Source organism: Panthera onca, chromosome B4 (assembly GCF_046562875.1).
Source record: "Panthera onca isolate mPanOnc1 chromosome B4, mPanOnc1 haplotype 2, whole genome shotgun sequence".
NCBI classification, from domain to species: domain Eukaryota; kingdom Metazoa; phylum Chordata; class Mammalia; order Carnivora; family Felidae; genus Panthera; species Panthera onca.
Window position 1 is genome coordinate 104,883,264 of NC_138345.1, and position 26,376 is coordinate 104,909,639.

A 26,376-nucleotide genomic window follows, 5' to 3' on the forward strand; every position below is an offset into this window, starting at 1 on the left:
GTCAGTTAAGCTGTCTGACTCTTGATTTCAGCTCAGGTCATGATCCTGGCTCAGGTCATGGTCTCACAGTCCAGAGACAGAGCCCTCAAGATTCTCTCTCCCTCTCCTTTTACCCCTCCCTGCTCTCTAACATAAGATAAGATAAGATGATGATAAGATAAGATAAAGGAATCAAATTACAAGTGCAGTTTTGAATTTAATCTGTTTCATTTATTTTATTCAGAATTTTCTCATCTTATTGAATATACTACAGAAGGTGAATAATGTTTCATCATATAATAATTTCTTTAAGTAATGCCCAATTGTTTTTTATCACTTCCACTCTTTCACAATTTCAGCAAAGAATAACCGTGTAGTTCACTATCTTATGTAAATCTTTTATTTCCTCAACATAAATTCCTGTAGGTGAAATTGTAAACGTTAATTTCATTCAGCAAAGAATAATTTTCTTTTATATAGTTTGTCTTTTATGTTGTTTTTATATTACAATATATAGTCTGACTCATCTTTCATTCTTATCTTCAACAAATTGCTATGTATTTAAATCACTTATCAATTTGCAGGAAAATATTGCATGGTCTGCACTTGTGAAGTTGTTTGATCCTGTGAAATCTCCCAGATGTTATGCTATTATTGCTCTGAAGAAGCAGCAATGATTTCAGTTGAAGCAAGGTATTAGATGTATCTGTTTGTGGAAACTATCACTAATTTTGCTCTTCTAAACATTTATGTTGTGTTATGTAAATATTTGAAAAAACATTGCTCTATTTTAAATAAACAATAAAATAATAGCTAACAACAGAACACCATAATCTATTTTTCCATTGTCAAAGCATACATTAATAAAATAAGAACTCATGAAAATATTTAAAAAGTATTGACCTACATTCCTGAGTTACTATATCAATAGGACATTGTAATCTGACCCTTGTTCCCTATTGTTTGAGACCCTTAATACTTGCTACATACCACATTTTGACTTTTATTGATTTAAAAACTTTTTGGACAGAGGAAAGTTATAGGTGTATATATAATAAAATTAGCACAGAAGATCACTTTCATTTTCCTCCAGATTTTGGAAGGATTTTCCATGTCATCTGGAGGGAAAAATCCAAAAAGGAAAGAAACACCCAGGAACCAGGCAGATACAAAAAGTGCTTCATATGTGTTTTCATCTAAGTTACATGAGAAGATATTCTGTGTCCTTAAAGAAATAGGCATCTTGTGAGATTCACTTTAAGGAATCTTGAAGCTACTTATCTTACTAAAATAGATAATTACCTTGTGCTCTGTAGAAAGCCAGTCTGAGAAAAGCAAGAGCGAATGAAAGAAGGCCAGCGCTATGCCCAGTGTGGTACAGGTTCTTTTCATTTGCAGAAATCTTGAGATTTCTAATATACACAGAAGATACGACAGTTGGCAAAAAGCTTCCTTGATGCTCAGCAAAAGACTATAAAATTCTCCCATCAGAAGAAGTAACTACTCTCTTAAACTTTAGAGTCTATCCGCAGATGGAAAGAATAAGTTTTTGCTCTGTTTTGTGATAGGAAGTTTGCAGCCATTATATATGTGGATGATCAGGTACTTTGTATAGCTAGTACAATACTGGGGAAAATAGCCACTTTTTAAGCTTTTTATTATGGAACATTTCAAATATGTTCAGAAATGAAGAGTAGAGTCTAACGAATCGCATGTACTCATCACAAACTTCAATAATTATCAACATTTTACCAGTCTTGTTTCATCTGTACACTTATGAGCATGCACACGTTCACATTTGCCACCCCACCCACCATTCCCAGATATGTAAGATTTTGAACATTTGCCCTGATGCCTAAATATTTATATAACATTATTTTCTCATTATAATAAAGAAAAAAAAACTTCATGTGTGTAAAGCTCTGTTTAGTAAAGTGAACTCCAACTGTTTCAATACCAAGGAAACTTTGTAGTAACTTCCCTATGCCTTAAAATATTGTCAGAAATTATATTTATCAGTTAATGCTTTCCATTTTTAATAGAGACATTTGTGTGATTCAAGCTAATCAACATGAGATAACTTGTATGACCCACTGAGATGATAATATTTCAGCAAAAGAACAAAGAAATATAATATTTTGGCAGGACTACAGCTTTATACACATGAATCCCCATTGCAATGTTTGTAGACTCTCCTCTCATAAAAACTGCTCTTTGAGAACTCATTTACAGTTGAGCTAAAGAAGGTGATGTATTGGCAGGAGCATCAATCCTGACAGTTACATTCTGAGTGAGCTAAAGCAAGACTCTTAATATCTCAGAGCCTCATTTGTAAAGTGGGTTTCATTTAATTTTCATTTTAGAAACATTTATTGAATGCTTATCATGTGTCACACGTTAGGCTAGGCACTGGCAGCATGGAGACAAACAAGATATGTCCCTTTTCTCAAAGAGCTCACAGTCTAGTAAGAAAGACAACAAAATTACTAATTACCATAATTAGTACTGTAATTATTGTATAGGGCTGAGAGGGTCAGGACATGAGATCCTTTATGGTACCTTCAAATTGATAAGACTTCAAGGGAAGATAGGCTCAGTAATATTAGTACCATAGTTTAGATTCATATGAGTTAAATTATTGTCTGTCCTTGTGTAGGTCACTTTAGTATTCAGTATGCCTCAGGTTTCTCATCTGTAAAAAGAATATAAGAATAAAATTTACTTCTAAGGTTGTTATGAGCATTAAAAGATTAAATATGTTATTGAACTCCCACAAAATGTCTCCAGGCAATCTGTTAATAAAGCAAAACTGAATTTATTAAAACTGTCTGTAGTAATAGGGGATTCTGCCTTGAGGGTCTCTGAAGGTAAAGTCAGGAGAGGATATTTACAGCATTTTGAAGGTGGCTCTTTTCAGGTGGAGACCAGACTGCAATTTGGAAAAGTTCATGACAAGTTTTATGATTGGTATCTAATAGCAAGGCAAGGGTCTTGAAGCAAGTTCTGATAAGTAAACTGTTGCTTGATAAGTGAGCTCTTTGCCAAGGTGAGCAGATTGTCTGAGATAAATTAATATATGAGAATTTCCTGAAACAATGAAGTTATTTATTGGTTTACAGCCTTATCTTTCCTGGGCAAAGATTTCCTTTACCAAACAAATAAATCATGTTGACACAGGTGGTCTCAGTTCTTAGACCCCATAGCTCTGTCATATTAATGCACATGGTTGTAGTTCTCAACGTAAAGCAATTAATTCCTGGTACATAAACATATGTAAAGCAAATAGTATAGGATAGTAGACTCAAACCTAGATATGTCAGTACTTCCATTAAATGTACATTAAATGCTTCAATTATAAAACAAAGATGACTAATTGAAAAAATAGAGCCCAATAAGTTGCTGGTTAGAAAAAACATCTAAAACAGGGTTATAAAAAATTCAAAAGTAATAGGAAGGAAAAGACATATTTGTAATTACTCATCAAAAGGAAGGATATTTATCAATATCAAAGTAGATTTTTAGTTAATCTCAGGCAAAAATATTCTGGAAGATAAAGGGTAACCTTTATAATGAAAAGAATTTCAATTTGCCAGGAAAATGTAAGTTTGTATTTAGTTAATACCATAATTACAAAATATATAAGGCAAAAATTAACTACAGGGAGAAACAAGTCTACAATCATGCTGGGAATATTTTCATGTTTCCCTCTATCTTATGGAAAAAGCAAACAAAACCAAAAAAATACAAGATTTGAACAATAAAAGAAGTAAAATTGAGCTAATGGATAAACAGTTTATTATAAACTGTTCCTAACTACTATATAATTTTTTCAAGTACATATGAAAATTTTACAAAAGCTGACCATATGCTGGGCTTTGAAGTAAATTTTAATAAATTTCAAAAAAATTGAAACTATATTATATGTAGTTTCTGACCACAATGCATTTAAGCTTAAAAAAATTGTTTTAGGGGAGCCTGGGTGGCTCAGTTCAGCATCTGACTCTTGATCGCAGCTTAGGTCTTGATCTCAGGGTTGTGAGTTTAAGCCCCATGTTGGGCTCCACGCTGGGCATGGGGCATATATATATATATATATATATATATATATATATATATGTGCAATATATATTCATTATGTATTATATATGTAGTATATAATTTTATTATATACTTATAAAATTTATTGTATACTTAAATATATATATGTAAGTAAAAATTTAAAAATTGTTTTAAATATAAGTAGAAAATCCCCATATTCTTTAAACTAAGAATTATACCTCTAAATAACTTCTGAGTCAAAGAAGAACTCACAATGGAAATTAGAGAGTATTTGAGTAATAATGAAAATAATTGAACTATAATGATAACACTGCCCATCAAAACTTACGGGATGAGCTAAACCATGATATAAGAAAACATTAGCTTTCAACACATATTAGAAAAGGAAGAGACTAAAAATCAAAAGATTAGTAGTTTCTGGAAGAAAAACACGGAGAGATGATTAACACCTCCAAAAGTTGGTTCTTCAATAATTAATAAAATTTACACATCTCTGGTAAGTCTAATCATTTAAAAAATAAAACGTTCAAATAATCAATATCAGGTATATAAAAGGGAACATGCCTGTAAATTTGCCAATAAATTTCTGACAACAAAATTGAACATTTGTATAAAATGGAAAAATTTCTCAAAGAAACACAATATGCCAAAACAGCCTCAAGAAGGAAAATAAAATATTAATAATCATACAACTATTAAATTGAATCTGCAATTAATCTTTTATTAATTTCCTACATATCGATAAAAGTATTTTTTGGATGTGGCATAGAATTTAGTCAACCACTGTTAGTTTGCAACAGTGTGACTAAGACTATCATAGACACTATACGTTGGGCAAGAAGATTTGTAGAACTAGACTATGGCAGTTCCTAATTTTTAGGAATTTATAATCTATGCATTGAAACACATATGAGAGGCATATGGAAGAGTTAAGATTTAGATAATGACTTTGGGGAAGAAAGAAAAGAAAGTATCTACAGAAGCACACAATCCTTTACTATGAACTAACTTTGTCTTAGTCTGTTTACTTCTGTTCCACTCTCTTTAATTATAGGTTCCTTTAGTTTGTTTTAAGTATGGTCAGTAGAATGGCTTATTTTCAGGAAAGAGAACTGTTTAAGAAATAATCTGCCATGTGAAAGATGTGCTCTGGTAACCTGTGACCAGAAGGAACTGGAAGTCTCCAAACCTCCCCAGGTTTGTACTTGGCCAGTGATGCTACTGGCTGCATGTATGGGGATTTATTAGTTGATGTATTTATCTCAATGGATCGCCTCATTAAGTTTGCAGATGTTCTGTCAATGGAAGTCCTTTAAAAAAAAATTATACTGTTTTTATTAGAGTTTTCCAATGCACAATCCAGAATAAGAGAGTTAACACATTTCAGCACAGAACAAAGTAGCATGTATTAAATCTCAGGGGAGGAAAAGCCTTTAACTTGTTCTCAGACAGTTATGATTGAACACGTTGAATTTGAGAAAAATGGAGAAAGTATGCACCAAATTCACCATTTGGTCAGCATGGGATTTGGTGTGCATCAGCTAATCATGTTGAACTAATGCTCCACTTAGCTCAACTCTCAGGAAAGAATCCAGTCTTCTAATAACTGCTACAACTCCTTTAAGAAAAAGTCTCAAGGATGGTTTTCCAACAAGCAAAGCACACTCAAATAATGTGTTTCAAGGGAAAGATAAAACAATTCCAGATACCATTTGATTATAACAACAGACATCTCTGGTGTTCTGGTGACTTCAGAATATTTCTTTTTTTTTAATTTTTTTTTTTTTAACATTTATTTATTTATGAGACAGAGAGAGACAGAGCATGAATGGGGGAGGGTCAGAGAGAGGGAGACACAGAATCTGAAACAGGCTCCAGGCTCTGAGCTGTCAGCACAGAGCCCGACGCGGGGCTCGAACCCACGGACCGTGAGATCATGACCTGAGCCGAAGTCGGCCGCTTAACCAACTGAGCCACCCAGGCGCCCCCAGAATATTTCTGATCTTAGTAGACAGTATAGCTGCAGGTAAACCTCTGCGAATAAAGACAGGAGGAACAGACTTCAAATCACAAAGAAAAAATTAAATACTCTATTTCTACTTAAGCTAACTCAAAAGGACAGAACTAAGAATAAAAATGAAGGCAAAGAAGTGTTTACTTTTAATGTATAGAATAATGAATATCTTTCTATGTATATACAAACAGTACCTTTAAAGGGTCCAACATTACATTCACATTACCTGCTTATGCTAGGTTCCAGAAACCATCCCTAAAGCACAGGTTGTACTGTACTGAAGAATAATATTTAGAAGTTTTGAGGGTCAACATCTAGAGGATAAAACTGAAAGCTATTGAAAGGTAAATTATTTTTGGTTAACTTTTCTCTCATTAATAGAAAATACTGTTGTTTATCTTTAAAATAAATAGATTTGAAATTCTTTTAAAATATGCTTCACATTTTAGATCTTTAGTACAGTTGTAGTATCAATGTTTGTTAATGAGATTATTGGTAATGTGTTTTCATTCTAATAAATTGGTTGCAGATGTTTAGAGAAGAAAGGATTTCATTAAAATTGCTGCCATAAATAGCATAGTTCCTACCTTTAAGATTAATGAAACCATAGTAAATTCAACCTAGATCTTCTTACCATTCTTTTATTATGAAAAGTAAAACTAAGTCTCAGAGTTGTGTTTAGTTAGGTAAATAAAAATGTTACAGAGCCTCTGAGGGTCATAGGTCGTAGTAGCCCAGTGGAGTTACATCATATACACATTTATGTACTGAATTTTAGATTCTAACCTCTCCCCAAGATGCAAATGCATAAGAAGGATAGTATATCTCTTTGTTGGCCAAATCAGAAGTGCCATCTTTGAAAGACAGGAAATAGAAGACCAAACAAATATCTATAACTTTTCAAAGAGCAGAGGATATGTGTTTCTCATCAAGTAAGACTTAGAAAATCCAACTGAACTTTATTGAACATCTGTGAACTAACTGCTGGGTGCTTTCACACTTACTTCAATCTTCAAAACAACAAACAACAAAAAAAATAGCATGCATTAGGGATATAGATCCTTAGTAATAGTGACAGTAGTATATACCCAAGGAGCAAGCAGTAATCCTTAATAATTCACCCATTCCTCATTCACTGTAGGAATTTAATATTATCCTAAAAGCATAATGGTTTGAATGCTCAATATCTGCTTAAAGACTACCCTTTTGTTCTTTTCTTTCATCTACCTCTGTGGTCTCCAAATTTTAGTGGGCCAAGGAATTAAGGTATAGTACTATATTCAAAACTACACAAATAAAGCAAAAAAGAAAAAGAAAAAAGAAAAAAAAAACACGTTGGTGTGTTTTCCATAGAAATGTGTTCTCATAGGAAACACATTAAAGAGATCTTTCAGCTCACTGTTCACAGGTTTAAAAAAAAATTCAATAATAAGAATCCCATTGACATTCTAAATAATGTATTCATTTTTACTACTTTGGGTACTGTATGTCCTACTTAGTTTTTACTGTCTCATAAGTATAATCAGAACTTTGTGTTAGAAGTTGTGTCCTGAGGACACTTTTGAAAGAATTGAACACTAATAATAGTGGTTGACTATAAATTAGGAAGATCAATGAAAACCAAGAAGCTTCTTGACCAAGACATTAACTTTAAGTTTAATTTTAAAATAAATCTTAATTACTAAAACCTAAAGACAGTTGCTGATTACTAAATACCAAATAGTTTGGCATTTTACATATCATATATAAAAGGGTCACAAAGAGAATCAGAGAAGGGGTTTTTGTTTGGTTGTTTTTTGTTTTAATATGTCTTTTTTTTTTTTTTTTTTGTCAAGTTAGTTAACATACAGTGTAGTCTTGCCTTCAGGAGTAGATTTCTATGATTCATCACTACATACAACACCCAGTACTCCTCCCAACAAGTGCCCTCCTCAATGCCCATCACCCATTTTCCCACCCCCATCAACCCTCAGTTTGTTCTCTGTATTTAAGAGTCTCTTACAGTTTGCCTCCCTGTTTGTATGTTATTTTTCCTTCCCTTCCCCTATGATCTTCTGTTAAGTTTCTCAAATTCCACATATGAGTGAATCATATGATATATGATCATATATATATGATATATGTCTTTATCTGACTGACTTATTTCACTTAGTATAATACCCTCCAGTCCATCCACATTTTTGCAAATGGCAAGATTTCATTCATTTTCATCACTGAGTAGTATTCCATTGTGTATATATACGATATCTTCTTTATCTGTTCATCAGTCAATGGACATTTGGGCTCTTTCCATAATTTGGCTATAATTGATAGTGCTGCCATTAATATTGGGGTGCCTGTGCCCCTTCGAATTAGCACTGCTGTATCCTTGGGTAAATTCCTAGCAGTGCTATTGCTGGGTTGTAGGGTAATTCTATTTTTAATTTTCTGAGGAACCTCTACACTGTTTTCCAGAGTGGCTGCACCAGTTTGCATTGCAACAGGGATTCCCTTTCTCCAAATCCTCACCAACATCTGTTGTTGCCTGAGTTGTTCATTTTTGCCACTCTGACTGATATGAGGGGGTATCTCAATGTAGTTTTGATATGTATTTCCCTGATGATGAGTGATGTTGAGCATCTTTTCATGTTTCTGTTGGCCATCTGGATGTCTTCTTTGGAAAAGTATCTATTCATGTCTTCTGTCCATTTCTTCACTGTATCATTTGTTTTTGGGGTGTTGAGTTTGGTAACTTCTCTATAGGTTTTTGATACGAACCCTTTATCCAATATGTCATTTGCAAATATATTCTCCCATTCCATCTTTTAGTTTTGTTGATTGTCTCCTTTGCTGTGCAGAAGCTTTTTATCTTGATGAGGTCCCAATAGTTCATTTTTGCTTTTGTTTCCCTTGCCTTTGGAGACATGTCAAGTAAGAAGTTTCTGAGGCCAAGGTCAGAGAGGTTGCTGCCTGTTTTCTCCTGTGGGATTTTGATCATTTCCTGTCTCACATTTCAGTCTTTCATTCATTTTGAATTTATTTTTGTGTATAGCGTAAGAAAGTTGTCTCTTTTCATTCTTCTGCATGTTGCTGTCCAGTTCTCTCAGCACCATTTGCTACAGACTGTCTTTTTTCCATTGGATACTCTTTCCTGCTTTGTTGAAGATTAATTGGCCATACATTTGTGGGTCCATTTATGGCTTCTCTATTCTATTCCATTGGTCTTTGTGTCTGTTTTTGTGCCAATACAATACTGTCTTGATGATCACAGCTTTGTGATACAGGCTACAGTCCAGGATTGTGATGCCTCCAGCTTTGGTTTTCTTTATCAACATTACTTTGGCTATTCGGGGTCTTTTCTGGTTCCATGCAAATTTTTAGGATTGTTTGTTCTAGCTCTGTGAAGAGTGCTGGTGCTATTTTGATTGGGATTGCATTAAATGTGTAGAATGCTTGTAAAATGCTATCAACATTTTAATAGTATTTGTTTGTCCAACCTAAGAGCATGGAGTGTTTTTCCATTTTTTTGTGTCTTCAATTTCTTTCATAAGATTCTCTAGTTTTCAGCATACAGATCTCTTACCTCTTTGGTTGGGTTTATTCCTAGGTATTTTATGGTTGTTGGTGCAATTGTTAATGGGATAGATTCCTTGATATGTCTTTCTGTTGCTTCATTAGTGGTGTATAGAAATGCAACCAATTTCTGTACATTGATTTTGTATCTTGCAACTTTGCTGAATTCATGGATCAGTTCTAGCAGTTTTTTGGTGGAATCTTTTGGGTTTTTCCATGTAGAATATCATGTCATCTGCAAAGAGTGAAAGTTTGACCTCTTTGTCAATTTGGATGTCTTTCATTTTGTTTTGTTGTCTGATTGCTGAGGCTAGGACTTCCAATACTATGTTAAACAACAGTGGTGAGAGTGAACATTCCTGTCATGTTCCCGATCTCAGAGGGAAAGCTCTCAGTTTTTCCCCATTGAGTATGATATTAGCTGTGGGCCTTTCATGTATGGCTTTTATGATGTTAAGGTATGTTCCTTCTATCCCAACTTTCTTGAGAGTTTTTATTAAGAAAGGGTGCTGTATTTTGTCAAGTGCTTTTTATGCATCTATTGACAGGATCATATGCTTCTTATCCTTTCTTCCCTTAATGTGATGTATCATGTTGATTGATTTGCAAACATTGAACCAGCCCTACAGCCCAGGAATGAATCCCACTTGACATGGTGAATAATTCTTTTAACATACTGTTAAATTCGATTTGCTAGTATCTTGTTGAGAATTTTTGCATCTGTGTTCATCAGGGATATTGGCCTGTAATTCTCCATTTTAGTGGGGTCTTTGTCTGGTTTGGGAATCAAGGTAATGCTGGCTTCATAGAATGAGTCTGTAAGCTTTCCTTCTGTTTCTATTTTGAGAAGTCTGGGTAGGGGGTTGTTAATTTTGTTTATTCTTTCAAAAAAGCAGCTCTTAGATTCATTGATCTGTTATGCTGTTTGTTTTGTTTGTTTGTTTGTTTGGATTCTATATTGTTTATTTCTGCTCTAATCTTTATTTTTTTCTCTTCTGCTGACTTTGGGCTTTCTTTGCTGCTGCCTTTCTTCTTCCTTTAGATATGAGGTTATGTTCTGGGACCTTTCTTGCTTCTTGAGATAGGCCTGAATTACAATGTATTTTCCTCTTAGGACTACCCCTGCTGCATCCCATAGGGTTTGGACTGTCATGTTTTAATTTTCATTTGCTTCCATAAATTTTTTTAATTTCTTCTTATATTTCCTAGTTGACCCATTCATTCTTTAGTAGGATGTTCTTTAACCTCCATGCATTTGTGGGCTTTCCAATTTTTTTCTTCTGATTGATTTCAAGTTTTATAGAGTTGTGATCTGAAAATATGCATGGTATGGTCTCATTCCTTTTACATTTGTTGAGGACTTTTTTGTGACCCAGTATGTGATCTATTTTGGAGAATGTTCCATGTGCATGCAAGAAGAATATGTATTCTGCTGCTTTTGGATGAAAAGTTCTGAATATATCTGTTAAGTCCATCTGGTCCAATGTGTCATTCAGAGACGTTTCTTTATTGATTTTCTACCTAGATGATCTGTCCATAGTTGTAAGTGGAGTATTAAAGCCCCTAAAATCACAGTATTATTATCTATACATTTATTTGTTTGTGATTAATTGATTTATATATTTGGGTGTTTCACGTTGGAGTCATAAACATTTATAATTTTTCACTCTTCTTGATGGATAGACCCCATAATTATGATATAATGCCCTTCTCCATCTCTTGTTAAAACCTTTAGTTTAAAATCTAGTTTGTCTGATATAAGTATGGTATTCCAGCTTTCTTTTGGTTTCCAGAAGCATGATAGATGGTTCTCCATTCCTTCACTTTCAATCTGAAAGGGTTCTCAGGTCTAAAATGAATCTCTTGTAAATAGCATATAGATGGATCTTGGGTTTTTTATCCATTCTGATACCCTATGTCTATTGATTGGGGCATTTAATCCATTTATATTCAGAGTGATTATTGAAAGATATGGATTTAGTGTCATTGTGTTATCTGTAGGTTTCATGCCTATGGTGGTGACTCTGGTCCTTTGTAGTCTTTGCTGCCCTCTACTCACAGAGCCCCCCTTAGAATCTCCTGCAGGGCTGGTTTAGTGGTCATGAACTCCTTTAGTTTTTGTTTGGGAAAGCCTTTATCTCTCCTTCTATTCTTAATGGCAGCCTTGCTGGATAAAGGATTCTTGGCTGCATATTTTTCCTATTCAGCACATTGAATATTTCCTGTCTCTCCCTTCTGTCCTGCCAAGTTTCAGTGGACAGATCTCCCACCACCCTTCTGAGTCTACTCTTGTAGGTTAAGGCCCATTTGTCCCTAGCTGCTTTCAGAATTCTCTCTTTATCTTTGTATTTTGCCACTTTGATATATCATGGTGTTGACCTGTTTTTGTTGATTTTGAAGGGAGTTCTCTGTGCCTCTTGGACTTGGATTCCTGTTTCCTTCCCCAGATTAGGGAAGTTCTCAGCTCTAATTTGTTCAAATAAACCTTCTGCAGCTTTCTCTCTCTTCTTCTTTTTTCTGGAACTCCTGTGATAACCAATATTATTTCATTTCATTGAATCACTTAGACCCTTGTGGTCTAGTAATTTCCTTGCCCTCTTTGTTTCAGCTTCATCATTTTCCATAATTTTATCATGTATTTCACCTAGTCTCTCCTCTGCTTCTTTCATCCTCGCTGTCACTGCATCTAGTTTATTTTGCATCTCATTTATAGCATTTCCTAATTCATCATGACTGTTTGCTAGGTCTTTGATCTCTACAGCAATATATTCTCTGCATCTTCTATGCTTTTTTCAATCCCAGCTATTAGTCTTATGACTGTTATTCTAAATTCTTGTTCAGATATATTGTTTATATCTGTTTTGAGCAATTCTCTGGCTGTCATTTCTTCCTGGAATTTCTTTTGAGGAGAATTCTTCTATTTCATCATTTTGGCTAGGTTTCTGTCTTTGATGTGTTTTAATAGCTTGTTATGTGTCCTGCACCTGCAAAAACTACTATATTAGAAAGGGGTCATACACTGTCTAGGGCCTGGCACTTCAGGAAGGGATTTTGGAGTGTGTTGTGTGCACCCTGTTCATGCGTATTTGGCTGCTCTATCCACTGGTCAGTCTTATACAAAGCTCCTCCTTACTTGTGGTGGTGAATTATTCCACCAGGTGTACTTTCATTTGTTCATTGAAGTAACCCCAGAAGAAAGGAAAGGGCAGGGGACCTGATCCCAAAGAGGAAAATGAAAGGGGTGAAAAAAAGACCAAGCAAAGAATCAAAGAAACTATAAGGCTTAATCCAGAGAGAGAGAAAGGAAAACAAAGAAGAAAATATAGAAAAGGTATAAAAAGAATAGAGTAAAAATGCCTGATTAAACAGAGAACAAAAGGAAATTAATATATATATATAAATGTATATATTAATACATATATCCATAATAAGAATTGACCAAAAATCAAATCAGAAACTTTTTTTCCAAAGGAAAAAAAAGAAGAGGGTAGAAAGAAAAAGAAAAGAGAAGGAAAGAAAAGAGAAGAGAGAGGAAGAAAAAAAAGAGCAACAGACTAATATACAAAACCACAGGACAGTTGTCTGTTGTTGTCTGGGACCCGTGGCTGTGCTGGTCTGGAGGAGAGGCCCTCTGGTTCTTATAGTGTCAGTCCTGCTCTAGTAGATAAGCAGTTGCCAGGCATGGAGGGGCAGGGTTTGGTGTAAGTAGGTCCCACCTCCACTGGGGGCTGCTATCTTGTTTGCGGACTCTCCACCATGTTGGTGATGGGGAGATATATGGGGACATCTCAGTCTCTTCTCCCTGGACCAAGTGTCTCAGACTATGCTGTTCAGGCAGCCTTTACAGAGTAGCACAAGCAGTCAGCTTGCCTTGCTCCACAGTCTCCCACGCCTCCTAGGCACTGAGCTAGAATTCAAAACCTGACGTCTTAAAGGATCCTGAACCACATGGACCCAGTTCTGGGGTAGCACCACTCTACCCTGCTGATATGGCTGGCACCTGTAGGGTCTTTTATCCTTGGGAAGCAATATACCCTTTGCCCACAGTACTCAAGGAAGGGGACTGTTCTCTTCCAGTGCGCCCCTGAGATCACCATGAGCCCCAGGGCTGGCTCCCCTCCCCACCAGGTGTGTGCCTACCACCACCCCCAGTTTGGGGAAAATCACACTTTTTTGAAAACTCTGATCTTTAGTGGGCACCTGGGTGGCTCAGTTGGTTAAGTGTCTGACTTCGGCTCAAGTCGTGATCTCACATTTTGTGAGTTCAAACCCTACATTGGGCTGTCAGTGCAGAGCCTGCTTCAGATCCTCTGTCCCCTTCTCTCTTTTCCCCTCTCCCACTAGTTCTTTCTCTGTCTCTCTCTCTTTCTCTCTCCAAAATAAATAAGCATTTAAAAAAATGAAAGAAAGGAAAGGAAAGAAAAAGAAGAGAAAAGAAAAAAGAAAAGACAAGACTCCGATCTTCCACTGCTAAGGCTGTTTACAAAGTAGAGACTGGCACTCTCCATATTTCTCATTCCCCAGTCCATGGTCCAGAGAGGTTTTTCTCTGATCTTAACAAAATACCACAATCTACAGCTTTTCTTTCTCTCCCTTTTGTCTCTCTACAGAAGGGGATCCCTCCCCTCTGTGCCCACGATATTTTACCTCTCCCAGTTTGCATACATGTACCTCTGTCCCACCAAGCTGTCTCCATCTGCCTGTGGAGATTTTTCTGTCACTCCACAAATGGATTTCCTGGGTTTGGAACACCCAGTATTCTGATCTCAATACAGCTGTGTTTGAGGGACGAGGGAAATCCCAGTCCCCGTACTTCTCCGCCATCTTAATTCCTCAGTCTAATGTTTCTTTTTTTTATTTTGGAGACAGAGCAACAGAGGAAGGATGGACAGAGACGAGAGAAAGAATCACAAGCAGGCTCCGCACTATCAGTGCAGAGCCAGATGCAGAGCTCAAACTTACAAACCATGAGATCATGACCTTAGCCTAAATCAAGAGTTGGACGCTCAACTGACTGAGTCACCCAGAGAAGGGGTTTTATAAAGAAATCTTTTATAAACAACTTTGAAAATTCCAAAGCAAAATTTCAAAAGTAGTCAACCATACAGATGTCTACACATCATAATGTTAAGGCATAACATTCCAAAAGCTGGTGAGCACAGAACAATGCATAAGACTTCAACATAAGAGGTACATGATGTATTTCTTAGTTACCAATACTTCTGTTTCTGGACACTGGAGTGATAAAAATTGGAGTCCACTCCAATGGCATACTTCCTTGTCCAAGGATTAGTTTCCAGTTACAGATAATATATGGGAAGCAAAGATTAAGCAGGAAATGTCCCGCATCACTTATTTTTCTCAAGTAAACTGAGTTTAGAGCTTACTACTCAAAAATACAATCCATGGACCAACAGCATCAACATCACCTGGCAGCTTTTTAAAATGCAGGAGCTCAGTCCCTATCCCAAACCTACTCAGTTAGAATGGGTATTTTAAGGAGATTCCCAAGTGTTTCACGTTTGAGAAGTCAGTCTTAAAATGGTTCTTCTGGGATGGTTTTATGCCCAAGAATATGGAAGACCCTGCCAGGCTTTGTTAGTGTCTGCTGCATTCCATTCCCAGGTTGGGGAGCATGCAAATCCTAAGGGTATGCAACAGCTTTGCCCTAAATGGACCAACATCTTGGCTTATGCTCAAGAAGTCTGTATCTAAGAAGGTTAGATCCCCCCTTCTTCAGTCACTGCCAAAGAATAAATGCAAGGGAAACCAGAATCTCACAAACCCCCTCTACCTTCAGCTGACATTCTTTATTTAACAGGCATTACTCCAAGAGGACTTGTTAATAAATTTTGGGTTTGAATGGTGGGTTTTTTTCCCAACCATTTCTCACAATTGACTATGGCAATATTTTTTTAATTATAATGTAAAAGATTTAATGTGGAAGTAAATTTTAACAATGTGAAAATGTTCTGTATTATCTAGATATCTCCCAGAAAACTCTAACTTCTAAAAAATATATATAGCAATTATGAACAACTTTTCAAAAGGCCTTCATATCTTTTGGTGGACTTTCTACACCATATGCTGTGCTTCTCCTGTTTATCTCTGATTATGGTATCTTTTCACCCATGAGATCTTTTCATATTAATAAAGATAGCAAACCACCTGGCATTGGAATTTGCACAGAATTTATGAAGAAAGTCAAGATACAGTAAATCTATCGAGGCAAACAAGTCAGGTTCTTGGGCTGAAGTTCAAATCTCCTTAACATACAAGCTGTCATTTTTACAAATCCATGAAAAATGAGTGAGGAATTTGGCCCTTGAATAATTTGGTCATGCCATGTAAAGCTCTACATTTTCTTTTTTTGTTAAAAAAAAAAAGTGAAGAAATACATTTAAATTACTTATATTCCCACTAGCAAGTAGTTATTTTCGGTTGGTCCAAATGCATGCATTGTTTGTATTTGCCTTAACAGTCAACATAGCCTTCTGTATTTTGCCTCTTTTACTTAATATTATATAGGAAACATTTTCCCATGACTCTACACTGCCTTCAAATGAGCATTTTAATGACTTCAGAAAAGTCCATCCTAATGAGATATATTCTGTTTACCCATTATTTTATTGTTAGAACTTTAGGTTGTTTCTAACTTCTTGAATAGTCTCAGCCTATATATTTTTACATAAACTACAAGGAAATGTAGGCAATCTACTAATGACTTGACAGAAATCAATTGAGATAACAAGTCTTCTATATAAATGTGCCAATAAACTTAATTCAAACATACACTCCAAAAATGCCCAAATGGCCAGTCACAAAATGTAAAAATAAATGCAAAGAACTTTTTTATATACTCCATATGATTATAAAAAATAACCTATAATTTAATCTTTGTTGCAAACTTTTTCTATGCCCCCAAAAAACAATTCTAATCTAGTAAATGCTAACAGCATATAGTTTAACTGAAAGTATGACTAGACACAGAAGGCTAACTTAAATAGATGTCATAATCAAAAAAATATTTACCCCACTTACATGTATTAGTTAATAGATGTCAAAATGGCCAGCTTGACAGGAAGAGAAGAATGGGGCCACTTCAGTTATAGATTTCATTGAATCTCCCCAGAAGTTCCATTTTTATTGGCCTCATATTCAGTCCAAAGGTGTTGCATAAGCCCCTTCCTGGCAAGCAGGAATACATCATCAATTTCTTTGACAGTTTTGAAAGTCTACTATTCAAATTGCTCTTTCACCATCCCAGTCTCCATGGAAGGTTCCAATATGTTAACATAATTCCAGACTCACTATTCTCAAATGTGCTGGCATTTGAGCAGCTCTCTGTGAAGGAGTCTTCTTGAGTGGCCAGATCTGTTTAAAAAATTTTGGAGGTGACTCCAACATTATATTTCTCTTACACACATACATACCATTCATACAGAGTGTCCTTGGCAACTACTCAATTTTTAAAAGGTTTTTTAAACTCCAAAACGACATGATGGGTTATAATAATAATGCCAAGTAAATATTTATTGAGTGCCTGTGTCACACTAGGTGCTGTTCTAAGCACTTTATTAACTTATTCAGTCCTCACAATAATCCTAAGAGGAAGGGACTATATTATTTCTGCTGCTTTACTAAAGACGAAATTCAGAAACAGAGGTCAAGCCACTTGCTCCATGTAGGAGAAGGCAGGAAGAAATCCATGGTATGGTGAAGTCAGGATTCAAATCCAGGCATTCTGGCTTGTGACTCTAACCTCTTAATCACTGCAGCTACTATCTTACCGTTTGATCACTTGAGGGTCTTCTGTGTTGGTCTTCCATTTTTTCATTTCCTCTTGAGTAGAGTAAGATATTGGTGGATGCATAACCCTGTAGACCTCAAGCAATTGATGATCTTTTGGTTGCTCTGCCTCTCAGTGGGTAGGTATCATAGTCTGCCAATCAGATGGAACTCTTTTTGTAAATGGCTAGCATAATATATGGGGTTTTTTCTTAGAAAATGTTCAGTATTAAAGTGAAGGAAAATAGGTGTGCAACTAAAATTATATGTAAGGTAATTTTGAATTTTCTATCTGAAATAATAATAGATAATTCCTTTATGTTTTATACTGGAAAATTAAAGCTGAGAGTTCAATTCACTTTACCCAAAATTATCTAGCTAAAACTCGGAGATGCTAAAATATAAAATAAATGACAATTATGGACAATATTCACTCAAGTGGCATGTCTAGAACAAGAGACAAGGCCCTTCTCAAACACCTCTCTTCTCATACGTAACTAACAGCTACTTCTTCATCAGTGACCACCCTCAGCCCACTTTAATGATCCTGCCCCCAATTTAAAAAAAAAAAAAAAAAAAAAAGCAAAACCAGTAATTGAATTCCCTAGCTTTTTTACAACCTCCAATTCAAAACTGGACCCCATGGTTTTCAATCCTGTCTATAACCATACAATACAGGCCTAAATCCTATAAGAAGCTCCTAAAAACAGAGTCAACCTACAATTCCTTTGGAGTGCATTCCCTCGGCTGCAGTAAGTGAAATAAATCTAACTTGGACTACAGGTTTTTTTCCTATGCTCTTTTGTTGATGGGCTGTAACAGTTGTCTAGACCATCTGACTAGATGAAAGGTGGTGCTAAGGTACACTGAAGAGTAATATTTGGGAGAAAACTGACAATTCCATTTTGAATATATTGAGTACAGAGTAATTTGAGAAGTTCAGGCAGTGTTAAAGAAGCATTGGTCTGTAAGGGTCTGTAGAGAACAAAGAGAAGCATGAATATAAGAAGTCATCAACATATAGATGGAAATTAAAGCTAGGGCATGGATGAGACTACTCAGTGCAAAAAGCACAGGGAGAAAAATATGGGGAAGCTAGGACTGAGTTTTAATGACTCCAGTATGAAGATTCTATAAAGAATGAGCAACAAAGGAGGCTAAGAAAGCATATTCAGAGATAAATCAGACGAAGAATATATCATCACATGAACCACAGAAGATATTTCAGAGCCTATGGAGTGACCAGTGGCTGAATTTTGAGAGATCAAGTAAAAAGAGAATGGAAAAATTCCCTTTGGAGTTCATTGATATTTTTTGTGAGAGATTTTTCAGCATTTTGATGGGAGGAGAAGCCAGATTAAATGAATGAGGAGTAAGTGTGAGGTAAGCAAAGTGAAAAAAGAAAGGTCTTCCCGAAGTAGGGGCAGTGTGGTAGTGCTATATATAGTAGTTAAAAGAATGGATTCTAGAGAGAGACTGAGTTCAAATTCTAGTTGTGTCCCTCACTAGCTGTGACCTTGGTTAGGGTGCTTAACTGATTTGTGCGTCATTTTTTTCCATCTGTCAACTGGGGGAAAAACAGTAACTGACCACTTGGGGTTGTGAGAAGGAATAGATCAATTAATAGAGATCTTTATAAATAGTAACCTTTCAATAAGGATTAGCAATAATTATTTCAAAAACATGAGACAGCATGGCTCCATAGGGGCCTGAAAGTAGATCAATGTGAATGTTGAGTATGGAGATAAGACCAAAGAGGGTGACAGGATCCTAGATATAGAAGACCTTGAATGCCAGGCTAAAGAGGTACATTTCCTCTCACGGCATAAGGATTCGTTGAGAGAGTTTAAGAAGAGAGTGATGTGATAATATTTCTATTTTAGAAAAATCACTCTGGTTATAGACTAGAGGATGGATTGAAGTAGAACCAGGCTAAAGGCTGGGACAGCAGTTAGGAGCCCATTTCAGAAACCTAAATGAAAACCAATAATGCCTGAATTAAGGCAAAAGTAGAAATGGAATAGAAAATAATAATAATTCAATGAGGTAAAATTATCATGACTTGGTTACTCATTGTGTATTTTAGGTGAGGGAGAGAATGAAGTCTAGAATACTCACCCTTTACCTCCCCCCAGATTTCTAGTTTGGGTGGCTAGCTGAGTAGTACAGCCATTTACTAGGGAAGAAAGTCTAGGGTTGCCTGAGAATTAAGATGATTATTATTCAATTCTGGATATGCCATGTCTGTGCAACACCCAAAGGGTACATATAGCCAATATACAATCTAGAACCCATAGGAAAGTTAGAGCTCAAGATCCATACATGGTTGTCTAAGTTGAGCATTCCAGTGGTTACTGAGGAAGAATATCTAGAGAGAGAAGAGTACTGGTGGGGAAAAATTTATTCAGAGAATTTATCTAGGAAAATAACATCAATTGACAATAGATAAATGTTAATAAGCTTAGGGGAAGGTGGTATATGGTGAAAAAGATGATGGCATAGGGTAGTTGGTTTTCTCTAAAGAAGGATTTCCAGAAGGCCTCAATAGAAAACGACAGCAATGGTGGGAGAATGAGTGGGAAGGAGAAAGAACACAGCAGTATAGATGTAAGAGCATGATGGGACTAGCTGATTGGAGGTACATATGTCTTGTCCAGGTGACAAGGTGAAGGCATGCAGTTCCAAGTTTTTGGCAATTCAAACAAAGGCCAAAAGAGGCCTCTGATGGTGACTTTCTGTGTATGCTAATTACCTCATGTCAAGTGAGCTGTACTCACATTTCACGACCCATCTCAAATGTCACTTTCTTTGGAGCTCTTCCCCCAAGTGACCTTAGCAGGCTTAATTTTTCCTTCCTCTAAGTTTCCACAGTATATTAGCATGCCTGTATCATTGTAAATAAAACATTCCCACTCTACAGTGGAATTCAAAGACATGTAAATGATTTCCCCAAGGTGACCCAGGTTTCCTGACCCCCAAGATCAGTACTGTTTCATTATATCCCTGCTCCCTTTCTCCAGGGACAGGGAGGAATCTCATGACTATAAACTTTTAGCCACTACAAGGGTTTATTCATTTAGTTAAGAAGTGTATAGGGGCGCCTGGGTGGCTCGGTCGGTTGAGCGTCCGACTTCGGCTCAGGTCATGATCTCACGGTCCGTGAGTTCGAGCCCCGCGTCGGGCTCTGTGCTGACAGCTCAGAGCCTGGAGCCAGTTTCTGATTCTGTGTCTCCCTCTCTCTCTGCCCCTCCCCTGTTCATGCTCTGTCTCTCTCTGTCTCAAAAATAAATAAACGTTAAAAAAAAATTAAAAAAAAAAAAAAAAAAAAAAAAAAGAAGTGTATAAAGGCTGTGTTGGATAAATAAGGTTTGCTTTAGATCCTATGTTCTGATTGCCCAGTAGAGGTCTTATGCCAGGATAGACCAATGCAGACCGGAATCTGACAGATTTGGATACTGGCTTGTCATTATAACTCAAAGGCAAGACCCTGGTTATGAGAATATAATGGATATAGGCAGGATGTTTAAAAAAAAAAAAAAAAAAAAACAGTAGGAGAATGATAAGACTCAAAAAAAATTTTTTTTAAATAAGTAAGTAACATTGGGCCTTGAATTAGAAAGCCTGTTCTGTTCTTGGTTTTGGCACAGGGTATATGACCCTGTGCAAGTCACTTCACCTCTCCAGGTCTGTTCTCTTATTTATGTTATGAGTTAGAGTTGATGATTTCTAAGATATCTTTTAAGTGGCCCTGTCACCATAGTCACGGCTAAGTGACTGGGTGGACTGGGTGGACTGCCCCAGCCTGCTGGCAGAGCTGGCAGAAACCCCAGTAAACAGCATCACGGATCATTCCAGAACAAGCTGTGCTGTGAAGCAGGTCTGCCAGTAGCCTGGCTTTCCCTGGTGAGCTGCACTCAACAGCAGAGCCTACTCAGTCTTAAAAGGACTAGGACAGTTACCCTACCTTTGATTTTCTGTGGGATCCCTTAGGGAGATCTCAGTATCTGCAGGAACATTAGATTATCAATTACCTCATTGGGAGGACATGAGATGAGCAGGAGTGAAGAGAGAGAGACTTTGCAGAGTAGACTTCAATGCCCTTTGCCAACCTTTTACATTTCCTACAAATCACCCACAATGCTTCTCCTGCCCTTCTTCCCACAGTCTCATTTAAAGAGATCCTTTCTAGGGGTGCCTGGGTGGTTCAGTCAGTTGGGTATCTGACTTTGGCTCAGGTCATGATCTCACAGCTTGTGAGCTCAAGCCTCACATCAGGCTCTGTGCTGACAGCTCAGAGCCTGGAAGCTGTGTCTTCCACTCTTTCTCTCTGCCCCTCCCCTGCTCACTCTCTGTCTCTCTCTGTCTCTCAAAAATGAATAAACATTAAAAAAAAAAATTTAAAGAGATCTGTTCTAGGGGCGCCTGGGTGGCTCATTTGGTTAAACAACCGACTTCAGCTCAGGTCATGATCTCGTGAGTTCTCATGATCTTCATGGGTTCGAGCCCCATGTCCGGCTCCATGCTGACAGCTCAGAGCCTGGAGCTTTCTTTGGATTCTGTGTCTCCTCCTCTCTCTGCCTCTCCCCTGCTTGTGCTCTGTCTCTAAAATAAATAAAGATTAAAAAATTTAAAAAAATAGAGATATTTTCTAAAATAAAAATAATAAAAAATAAAGAGATCCTTTCTTTTTCTAAGGGTAGTTCTTTTCTCTGTGCCCATAAGTCCAGACCCACTGTTCTACTCCAGAACAAGGGCAAATACCTAAAACAATAAAATATATGTTTGAGAAGAGGAAAACAAGGACAACTACCACTAGACTCTGTGTCTTGTATCAATATCATCAACCTCCCCTTCCTTGCCTTTATATTACAAAGTTTGAGGTTAAGATCCTCGTTGATGGGAAGCCACAACTCCATGTCTCCACTTTATGCCTTCATTTATTACCAACTCACAGCAGCCAGAGGCCTCTCCACCATCCCAGCAACTGGCCAGTGCCTAGCTGGCATCCATATCATCAGATCCAAAGGACTCTTTTTTTTTTTTTTTGACATTTATTTATCCTTGAGAGACAGAGACAGACAGAGCACAAGCGGGAGGGGCAGAGAGAGAAGGAGACACAGAATCTGAAGCAGACTCTAAGTTCTGACCAAGCTGTCAGCACAGAGCCAAACACAGGGCTCAAACCCACGAACTGTGAGATCGTGACCTGAGCCAAAGTCAGTTGCCCAACTGACTAAGCCACCAAGGTACCCCATCAAAGGATTCTTTCTTGACCATGCTATGGTATCTGCCATTGTGGAAAACTACCACCTTTATTTAAACTTTCTTAAACTACAGATGTCATTCAACCTGACATTTTTTTTTACTCATCACCCCATATCTTTAGCCAAAGGGGTGAGACTGGGCAGCCGTATTTTATATCAAAGACCACAGGTGATAGGAGTGGGGGTACACACCTGGTTAAGGCAGCTTAGATCCCTGATGTGACCTGGCTCAAAAAGAAGAGTCAGACCTATCAGATTCTCTTTTTCTCAGGAATGTGAAATAAAAAACACTTTGTCATTTTGGCATAGGAGCTAATAGATCATGATGTATAAAGAGATTCTGGAGGCAATGTTTGACCACGTGAGGCCAAAATTATAAGAGTTAGAAACTACGAATGAGCAGAGGAAAAGATCCTGAGAGAGAAGAGATAAAGCCAATACAGAGAGTAATGAGCTGTAAGATTCAGGCAGGTGGAGGGAACTTCTGACCTCCAAGACCTTCCTTCCTGGAAAACAACAGCTTCTCTAGAGTTTTCTCCTTCCACTATTTATTCTCTCCCCCATTCTTTGAAGACTATTCTCTATTTGTTCTTTAAGTATTAGGGTTTTGTTGTTGTTGTTGTTGTTTTCCCTTTGAGGACTCTGACCTTGGACCTTTTTCAATCTACACACTTTCAAAGAAACATGGTCATGGCTTCCAAAACTGCCTGTATCTGATGATGCTCACTCAGATCTTAATTTCTAGGCTAGCTCTCTCTCCTGAATCTCTCTCCCGAGCTTTTGGCCACGTTTACCCAACTGCCTAATGGACATTGCCGTTCCCCACCTCAAAATCAACACATCTAAAATTAAAACTTTCCTGTCAAACCCACTTTTCCTCTGATACTGCTTTTCAGTGAAGGAAACTTGCAGCTGAAAACCAAAATCACCCTAGACTTCTCTCTCCTTCCAATCCATTTGGACATTAAGTCATTTTCATGCATCCTCTTCTACTTCTCTTCACTGCTTCTCCTCTCCAGTCCTGCTGCTACTAAGTTCAGGGCCTCATAACTGCCCTCCTGGTTTTCTTGGTGTTAAACTCCTACCCCTGCCTGTAACTCTTCTGTGGCCTTCCCATTGTATTAAAGGAAAATCCAAACTCTTTAGCATGGCATCAAAATCTTCCATGATGCTTTTCCTGGTTACTTCATCAATATAATATTCTGCCGAACTCCATCCAACCACAGTTTCAAGGTATCCGGACTTTTTGTGACTCCAACAACATCTCAAGTGTTGCCTCTGTCTGGACTCTTCTCTCACCGATCCCTCTTCCAGGAAGGCTAACATCCCTTTCTCTTCCAGTCAACACTTTCCTAAGTCATCCTTCAATATTTATGATCCTGCCTCCACATATAAATCACTATCTTTTTTTATTATGTCCCAACTATACTCTGACCAGATGTATATGACTTTATGACACTTACTTTTAAAATGTTTGTATTCCTCTACTTAATCTGGAGGGGCAGAAAATATATCATTTTTACTGTTTGTCCTATGCCTAGCAGTGAACACGTTCAGAAGATGCTGTGGAGGAAAGGGAGGAAATGAATACACTGATCCTCCATGGGATAAAACTGGCCTATCCTCTGACAGAAAAGACTAATGCCAGGTAAGTGAAGTCACGAAATTTTATGGTCATAATTAAAAATGCCTACCAAACAAGGAAAAAACAAAAACCTCTCCTACACTGAGCAAGAAAGTGCACCATCCTCTTCTTCAGAAAGTGTAATGTCACCTCAAGTAATTGGAAGCAGAAACCTCTCAAAGGTTCCCATAATGATAACTAAGAAAAATGCAGCATTTTCCCAGATTAAACAGAAGCCCTCAAAAATATAAAGATTTGGGAGACGTCTGGGTGGCTCAGTCAGTTAATTAAGCACCAACTTCAGCTCAGGTCATGATCTTGCAGTTTGTGAGTTCTAGCCCCAAGTCAGGCTCTGTGCCTGCAGCTCAGAGCCTAGGATTCTGTGCCTCCCTCTTTCCCTGCCCCTCCTCTGCTCACGCTGTCTCTCAAAAATAAATAAACATTTAAAAAAATATACATACAAAGATTTTACGTCTACATTCCTATCCTTGAGAATATCAAGGATATGAGGCTGGAAATTGCTCCATTTAGACCTGATAAGGTGAAAATGGAGCCCATCACAGGGAATGGTCCCAGTACCCTGGCAGAAAGAGGCAGGAAACACGCTGTCACAGCTGAGAACTGTGCTAAAGAGTCAATTAGTCCCTAATTAGCTAAGCAGCCCCTGCTGCTGCCCAGCTTGAGGAAATGCTTGAGGACAGTTTAAATAGGAATGTCTCTTAGTAACAATCTCTGTTTAAGATGTAATAAATGACTCATTCAATCCAGGATGGGAGAGGACCTGGCTGCTCTAGACTGGGGTCCCCTGGGCTATGAGTCTAGTCTCAGGTGTCTCTACCCTTTGCCCATTCTGTCTCAGTGCCACCTACCTGTCTAGGACTGAAGGAAACTGGCTAAAACTTGGGAGGCACACTAAGACAGCCTGGGGAGGACACACTGTAGAAGGCACAGGAAATAGGGAGGGGTCCTTGCAAAAAGGGCTCCATTGGCCAAGAGCTCAGCACTTGACAGCTTCTGGGGGGAAAAGGACCTGAGAGAAAGAACTTTTGCCTGTCGAATAGACACACAAGCTGAATATTCCAATCAAGAGTGGGAAGCTGCTTTGGCTTCTACATTGTGAAAATGATTGTCTTCCTTGACACATCCTAAGGGAGAAAAGGGTAGGCAATGCATAGTTCTTCCCTTGGCTGTTCTGTCCCAGGGCTCCAAGCAGAGTTGAGCTGGATGCTTGCTCACATTTCCTGTGTGAAATAGTCTCTTCACATTCTAGTTCCTGCTTTCTTATTCTCCAGGTTTCCTCAGAGAATAATGTGTGTGTCAATTCCTGTGGGAAACATTTGCTGATATTCTGCCCACACCTCCACCGCCACCCAAGTGAAGGGTAAGAACATCATCTAGGTCACTCCCATGTATGCTCATTGGAGCACACAGATTGTAAATTGCAATGCCTGCTTTATTATCTGCCTAGTACAACCTAAGTTCCTCAAAGGGAGGAACCATGTGATAAACCTTTGAATCTCCAGATTCTGACCTGGAGCATTGTCTAATCTCACATGTTTAATAAAGTTTATTGAACCTTTCTTAATAAGGTGAAATAGTATATTAAATTATGTTATATTATACTTTTATATAATATAAGATGAAATAAGGCAGGACTGGTAATACAGCAATATTCTAAACTGAAGCAATAAAGACACTTTAAATGGGAGACAACCCAAGTAATAGGTCTGTGAAATAGGAATACAGAAGGCAAATCTACACCATTTCTGTGCCATGGAGCCCTTTGCCAATCTGGAAATGTCTTTGGGCCCCTTCTCAAGCATTCTCTTTTAAAGACGTAGTAAAATACATAATATGACAAAGGAAACCAATTATATTGAGATCATTACCGAAAGAACTTGTTAAAATTATAATTTAGTAATATGTGTTTATTAACTCATAGAATAACAAGGTCAAGTGGAAGTTCTAAAAACTATAATTTTTAAGTAACAATAGATGTCAACAATGATGAGGTTTTTGGGGTGATAGTGGGGTTTGTGGGGCCAGCCGAAGGCCAAGAAAGAATTCTTAAAGAAGTATTTGGTGCAAAAAGGTGA

At 37.3% G+C, this 26,376-nt stretch overlaps 1 protein-coding gene across 5 annotated transcripts in view; it reads left to right on the plus strand.

The window, feature by feature from the left end:
- Positions 1–26,376, plus strand: part of METTL25 (methyltransferase like 25) — a 155,033-nt gene that overhangs the window by 122,562 nt on the left and 6,095 nt on the right. Inside the window, exons 12-15 of one of the 5 annotated variants that reach the window (XM_078449643.2) lie at positions 564–672; positions 5,142–5,235; positions 24,198–24,304; positions 25,573–25,860. In XM_078449643.2, the coding sequence (XP_078305769.1) occupies positions 564–656 (93 nt within the window). In that variant the 3' untranslated portion in view covers positions 657–672; positions 5,142–5,235; positions 24,198–24,304; positions 25,573–25,860. Of the gene's footprint in view, positions 1–563; positions 673–5,141; positions 5,236–24,197; positions 24,305–25,572; positions 25,861–26,376 lie in introns of those variants that run through there. The other 4 variants (XM_078449644.2, XM_078449645.2, XM_078449642.2 and 1 more) reach the window with 4 other exon arrangements.